Source organism: Fringilla coelebs, assembly GCF_963513975.1.
Source record: "Fringilla coelebs genome assembly, chromosome: 22".
Taxonomy (NCBI): Eukaryota; Metazoa; Chordata; class Aves; order Passeriformes; family Fringillidae; genus Fringilla; species Fringilla coelebs.
Window position 1 is genome coordinate 6,809,562 of NC_140048.1, and position 7,180 is coordinate 6,816,741.

General features: G+C 59.0%; 1 protein-coding gene across 1 annotated transcript in view; it reads right to left on the reverse strand.

Annotated features, from left to right (window-relative positions):
* Positions 1–4,412, reverse strand: part of AJAP1 (adherens junctions associated protein 1) — a gene marked incomplete at both ends in the record, with an annotated part of 28,643 nt that extends 24,231 nt beyond the window's left edge. The window contains one exon of the mRNA XM_084220148.1: positions 4,384–4,412. Within this exon, the coding sequence (XP_084076274.1) occupies positions 4,384–4,412 (29 nt within the window). The remainder of the gene's footprint in view (positions 1–4,383) is intronic.
* Between the last annotated feature and the right edge of the window lie 2,768 nt (positions 4,413–7,180).

A 7,180-nucleotide genomic window follows, 5' to 3' on the forward strand; every position in this document is an offset into this window, starting at 1 on the left:
GCTTCGCCTTGCAGAGCCACCGAGGCCAGAGAAAGTAACTGATAAACCCAGAAAGCAGCAGAGATTCAGCAGCAGACAAAACCTCATTTCACAAGGAATCCTCATAAAACCAAATTAATGTTGAAGGATGAAGGCAGGTAAACCTCCCACGGTTAAGTTCAGGCCACTGAGACTCAGTTTAAATCTCTCAGCAGTTCTGATTTAATCAATGCATTTCCAAGTGAAATTAGATGAAGTACATCTCCATCACAGGAAATTATATAAGCTATCAAAGTCTGTAGGTGCAAGTCCCAGTAAAGAAGAGCCACAGGAAATATTCATATCTACTCAAATTCCATTTTTAAGGACTCACTTCAGGTCCAGAGTTTAACATTCTTTTAGTGAAAAAAATCACTCTGATGAAAACAGTGAGCCAAGGCAAAGAAGGGCCAAGCAACAGATTTGGGAACAGCCCCACATAACCCACAGTGACTGCTGGGATGCTGGCCTGGGCCAGGACCCCCCCTCCCAGCAGCACCACCCAATGTGGGAGGGAAGGAAGATGGAAGGGAGGAAAGATTGAAGGAATAACAGAAGTAAAACCTCTTAGTTTTAAAAGAGGGGGTGAAAGCGCCAACAAAGTCACACCATCCACTGATCCACCCAACACACTCAGCCTCCAGGAACTATCCTGCTAGAAGAGTATTGCTATCAAACCCAAACTCTGTTGGGCTTCAGCTGCTGTTGTCCACCTGGTCACCACCAGCCCTCAAGGAGAACAACAGGCACCACAACCCAGAGCAGAGCAGCTCCTGCTCCTCCTGCTCAGCACACTGAGGTTCCAGCAATCTTGGTAATCTTTCCTCCCAGTCCTTCTCCCATTAGCTATATTTAAAAGCTTAGGCATGCATACATTTTCATAATAAACCTCAGACCTGCTGGAAGTTCTGTTGCTTATTCACACCCCTATGGAGCTGCCCTTGGGAGCCTGTATCCATCCATACCTACAGACACTGAGGTAAATAAGGCATGCTGGGACAGCCTGAGGATCAGATTGGGTGAGGGAAGGTGGGAACATGGTTAGATATCTGTGTCCTCTGCTTGGCTGCCCTTCCCTGTTTCAGGCTGGGCTCTGAAGGAGCACTAGCAACTCCTTCTTTCCAGCAGATGACAAATATGTAGGGCAGAGCCAAGCCGTGGTGCTCCAGCCCTGGGAGCAGCTTGCCCGTCCCGTGTCCCGCCTGCCGAAGGCTGACACAGCAGCTGCCACACGGGGCAGCCCCCAAACACCCCGGGCAAGCAGCAGCACCGTGACAACTCCCACCTGCCACCCAACCCACTGGAGACACCACAACGACTCTGGTGTTATTAGGACAATTATTCACGCCCTGGGAAGCGGCTGCCGGAGCCCCGCGCCTCTCCCCTCGCCTCATCTGGGAAATTGCTGCCAGCACGGAGGTACAAACCGCTGCATAAAAGTGCAGTTTATTCAAGCATTATTGTGCCTGTTAAGTATCATAGCCAGTGACACCAGCTGAATTTCTGTGGCAATCAATCCACCCGGGAGCAGCAAGCTCAGCCCCTGTGTGGATGCAGGATGAGTAAGGACTCCTCAGTGGAGGCCATTAACTCCCACTGCTTACTGCTCTCATTACTTCCCAGACTGCAAGGCTTGCATCTTTGACGAGCGGCTGAATCTACATTTGACAGTGTGAACCTGATGAGTGAAATTCATGGAAAATGTTTGCTTTGGCAGTAACTACAAGGCCCATAAAGTTTCCACGGAGCCAGTGTGCAGGGATGTATGCTTTTAATGAGTTGCTTTATACAATCGCCGAGAAATTGCAAACGGTGGTTTTACTCCTACTGCAAATCACTCCAGAGCTCAACGCTGTAAAAACCGTGGCATATTGTTTAAAACATTATATTCATAGCTATGGAGGGGAAGTCCTCGGCAGCGCTGGAAGCCTGGCACGCTGCAGAAAGCTGCCGTGCCCTCGCAGGCGGGCGCAGGCACTGACGCAGGCGTGTGCATGCACACGTATGTCTGTGCACACTCAGGGAGTGACAGAGCCACTGCCACCTCCCAAAAAGAACAGATTTTGCCCCGCAACACCCACACCTGCCAAGAGCAGAGCGGGGCTGAAGCATCGCTGGGACCTCGCAGGGACTTTCAGGGCAGCGCTGCTCGCTCAGCCCCGCTCCGAACCGGGGAGCGGCAGCTCCCCTTCACCGAATAATTCTGAGAACGCAATTGCACAGGTCCTGCCCTCCCCGGCAGAGCAGAGCAGCTCACCGCGAAGTCAGGCACTGCCACAGCCCCGGGCGAATGGGATCCGACTTGAAAGGAGCAGCACGGTACCATCTCCCCGCCGCAGGCAGCCGCTCCAGGCACAGGCTGCGCGGGGTGAAACGGGCGCTGCAAAGCTCCACTGCTTCTCCTGAAGCTATTTTTCTAGTAGTCTTCGAGAAAATGAGGAGAAATGACATGGGAAATGTCAGAAATAAAGCCAGAAGCAATTAGAGTAAGAGAGAAGGGAGAGCAGCAGGCAAGGTTAGCAGTAAAGTTATCTCTTATTAAAAATAAAACACGGAGGGACTGGAAGCTGATGAGGTGGCAGAAAGGACAGCCTGGTGCTGGGGATCCGGGATGCACAGCACAGAAATTCGCAAGGCGAGTGAATCGAGGAGGGAAGCAAGCAGAGGGCTCTTGTCTCCATTGCTAAACTCTCCTCAAAAATAACAAAGCAGAGGGCGTCCTCTGTTCCCAGGATTACAGCCTTCTGCCGCGCCAGCCTTGGGAAACGGCCCTCCAGCTCCGCTGGGCTTTCACCTGACACGAAATAAATCCAAACGCGTGGCACCCTGAGAAAACCCTCGGGTGCTTTCGCCGGGAGGAATTCCTAAGGTCACTACATCACCACAGACTCTGTCCTTCCCACACGCAGCAGCGCATCCTCGGCTGACGGACGGACAGACAGACATCTCCAGCGGCAGCGTGAAGGTGCTGGTGTGCCCGGGCTGTCGGGGTGCACCAGCCAGAGGCGCGGGACAAAGAAGGGGGGCACTGGCAGCCAGCTCGCCACGTGCCTCTGGAATATGCGGCGCGGCACGGGAGTGTAAGAGAGAGGCCAAGGGCCTCCCCCAGCTGCTCGGCACAGACAAAACCTCAGTTCGGGTTTCACCCTCCAGGACTCCATCCACAGCCCGGACAGAGGGACAAAGCCTCCAGCGATTCCCACGGGGGGCGGACAAAGGCTTCTCGCATCGCCACTCGCTGTCCGTGCGTTCGGGGGGCCCTGCCTGCCTCCCTCCGTGCCCCCAAGCTGCAGCCACGTTCTGCCAGAGCGCAGGGGCGCGGGGGGCGGCGCGGGCTGATGGGCTCCCCGAGGTGCTGCGAGGGGTGGGGGCTACACCCACCATCCGCTCACCCCGCAGCTCCCCTGCCCACGCAGTCCTGCTCCCCAGGGAGCAGCCACAGGGCCCTCTGCGAGCTCTGGGAGTGGGGTGGCCGCTCGGGACTGCTCGCCCTGGGACCCCTCTCCCCAGCAGCAGGTGATGTGCCGGATCCACCGTCCCGCTCGGAGGAGAGAGGTTTGGGGTTTGACCCCTGCCCAACAGAACCGTTCAAACCCAGGGCTTTCCAAATAAAACACCGGGCTGGGGAGAACACAAAAGACCGTGGAATTCACTTTTCCTTAGGGTCTCACTTGTTTAACCCGCTACTGCTTTCACTCGATGCCACTGAGATGGGCTCAAACCACCCAAACCCAGGTACTGCTGGGGCTCCGGGGCCGCACACAGGCAGGGGCCGGGGCCAGGGCTTTCCAGCCACAGCACCATGGAAATAACAAGATTTCGGCTCAGATGACTTCGCAGCGGTAATGAAAATGTGTTACGTAACACTTTGCCTCCGTCTCCTCTGCTTTGCAATTCTCGATTAATCTCCCAAACACATCCATCCATCTATCCGTCTATCCAACCATCCATCCATCCGTCTATCCATCCATCTGCCCGCACCACGGACGCCCCCCCAGCCCCTTCCCCCGAGCGGCCCCCGCCGGGGCGGCCAGAGGGCAGCGAGCAGCCGGCGAGGGGACGCTGACCGCGGATCCATCTCCTGGGCAGGGCGGGCGAGCGGGGCGGGGGAACCGGGTGGGGGGAGCCCGGCACCGCGCGGAGCGCGGACCGGCCGCCTCCCCGAGCGCCGGCAGCCGCCGGCTGCACCGTGCACTTCCCTCTCCGCTTCACACACCGCTCTCCATCCCGCACCCCGCTCCGCTCCCCAGCCCTCTCCGCACTCCCCACTCCAAGTTCATGGTTTAACTCCGCCGCTCTCCGAGCGCGCCCGGCGGCGGGATGCCCGAAGCGCTGGCCCGCGGGGCCATCGCTCCTCTGTCCTACCTGCTTCCCGGGAGCCGTCGCATCCACATCGTCACGTCTCGGCCCGGTCCGGCCCGGCCCGGCGGGGCTCAGCGCCTCAGCGCTCCATCCGGGCGCGCCGCCCCGCGCCCGCGGCGGCGCTCAGCGGCGGGGCAGGCGGCGGCCGGCGGGGCGGGCATGCCCGGCGGCGGCGGCGGCGAGCACGGGGGTCTGTGCTCCGGTGCTCCGGTGCTCCGGTGCTCCGGCCCCTCAGCGCCGGCGGGGCAGCTGCGCGCCCGCGGAGGCTGCGCGCCCCATGCGCGTCTCGGTGCGGCTCGGCTCGGCGCGGTGCGGTTCACCGGGGCTCGGCTCGGCTCGGCTCGGCTAGGCTCGGCTCGGCTCGGCTCGGCGCGGCGCGGCGGGGCTGGGCGCGCGCGCGTCTCTGCGCGCACCCGCGGGGCGGGGGCGGGGGGCCGCGGCGCGGGGAAGTTGCGCGGGGCGGAGGCGGGGGCGGAGCGCGGCCCCTCCGCGCCGCGGCCGAGCGGGGGTGGACCCGGCTCGGCACCCGCACTCAGACCCGCTTGCGACTCCGTCTCCGCTGGGGATCGCCGGGCAGTGCCGGGACCCCGCCGGGGATCGGCCCGTCCCTCCCCGGGACGCCGGCTCCGGCAGCCGTTTCCCCCGCTGGAGAGCTTCTTTCCCCGGACCCCGCGAGCAGTCGCTCGTTGGCGGCCCCGGGGAGCGGAGCCCCGGCTCCGCCGGTGGGCACTGGCCCCGCGGCTCCGCACCCCGGGACCGCGGTGCCGCCGGGCGGAGCCCCGGTGTCCCGTACAGCCCGTCCCCGCCCCGCGGGCAGCAGGGGAGTGCGGGTTCAGTCCGTGCTTTGCGGGCAGGGTGAGGGGTCCCCCGTAGTTCGGCAGCCCCGGGGAGCCCCGGCCCGCTGCCCGGTGAGCGGGCCCGGCTGTTTCTGCAGCGGGCTCCACCAGCCGGCAGAGCGGGCATCCTGCTCCCGGAGCGGGCATCCCGCTCTCGAGCCAACCCTGGGAGAGTTTCCATCCCGATCTGCACAGCTGGCCCGCAGGTATAATACCGGGCCAGCGGGAGCGCGGACCCGCCACCGCCGCCTCGGGCCCCCGCACAGAGAGATACGCAGCCAACACCGAATTCCCTTCGGCTGGAAGTGCCTTTCGTGCTCCGTGCTCGCCCAAAAACAGCCGAGCACAAAGGGGAGCGTGCCGGAGAGGCGCTGGTTATTTTGGGAGGTGTTTCATCAGAGCCTGATGCGTTTTCTCTCTTTCCGGGGGTGCTGCCAGTAAGGAGCGACATTATTCCTGCTGTACTGTAAGAAAAGTGTGTCTCTCAAAAGCAGAGCTGCTTTTCTGTTCAGCTGCTGCAATAAAATAAGTTTTTGTATGCATTTGGGGATGGATTCTTCAAAGCTGCTCCTGGCTATGAGAGAGGAGCAGAAGCATTGTGCACATAGCCAGCGCTGCCGGGGTGTCCCTTCACAGGGACAAACCACCTGCAAGGAAGGGGCACGCCAGTGACCACGGCTTGCTTGGCTCTGAGCAGTCACAGCAGAAAGCAAGGCTTGTGTAAAGATGAATCTCTGCTGCCTTTCTGACTCACTGGCTTTCTTTTTTGCCTCCAGAGAAACTTATTCCTCAGAGAGAAAATCTTCCTGCGAGCAGGACAGCTGGATGGAAGGTCAGCACTGTCCCTTGGACACCTTGCCAGCCCCTGCTGCTCACGTGTGCTCCCGCTGGATGGGCTCCAGCTGCTGCTGGAGGTGCTGTAGTCCAGGATCCAAACCCTCACGTTCCTTCCTTGGAGCTGGGCTCCAGGTCAGATGGAACCTCATGTGGGAAGGATGAAATGTCAGGGGCTGAACTGTGGACCAGCTTGTGCTGGGAGGTGGCAGCTGCCTGGAGAAAAGAGATCTCCCGTCCCAGCCCAGACAGAACCAAGGCTACAAAAGTACCTAAATACCGCCCAGGCTGTCTTTGGTTTTCACTGAGCACCGTCCTTGTCTTTTTGGGTGGTCAGGGCTTAGTTCCTTCACAGCCACCAGTCAATCCCGCCCTCGGTGGTGCCACTGTCCCCTCCTCACCTCCTGGAGTGAGGCCAGTTACAAACTGGCTGTGCCTCTGTCAAATCTGCCTCTGGGAGGGAAGGAGCCTCAAGCCTCAGAGTGTTCATGACAAAAAAATTCCCATGATCACAATGCTCACAGCTGCTGATTAAGGCAGCTTTGGCACAGAGAGGTGACGAAACCCAGGGCTGACCTGGGCACACCTTCCTGGGGCTGCATGTGCAGGGACTTGAAAGAAAGCTCAGCTTTATTGCAAGCCCATGGACTTTATCAGCCTTTAAACCCAGCTCACTAACACGAAAATTCTTGAGAGAGAAGAAGGAAAGAGCATGTGATTGTTTCTTAAGAGGCTGAGAGAGATACTGGAACGCAGTTAAGTAAAAGACACTCAATTAAGGCTTAAATAAACCCAAACAAGCAAACGTTAATGGGAGCTATCTTGTATCTCAAACAAATCCTCTTAACTGAGCCTCACTTAAAAAAATATTATTTCCCCATTTGTGCCAAGTGTGTGGAGCTAAGGGACAATTGCAGGGAGGACCATGGGGGGCCTGGCAGTGCCAGGGTTGGGGTTCTGAATTTTTTGCTATAAATATCTGTCATAGTCTATACACCTTGATCAGCCAAGTGACTGCAACCATGGAAAGGCCCCATGCCCTCATCACCAGCCTTCCTCCAGCCCTGAACCTCTTCTTAAGCTTCTGGCCTCAACTCCACATTGCATCATCACCAGCCAGAAGCTTCCAG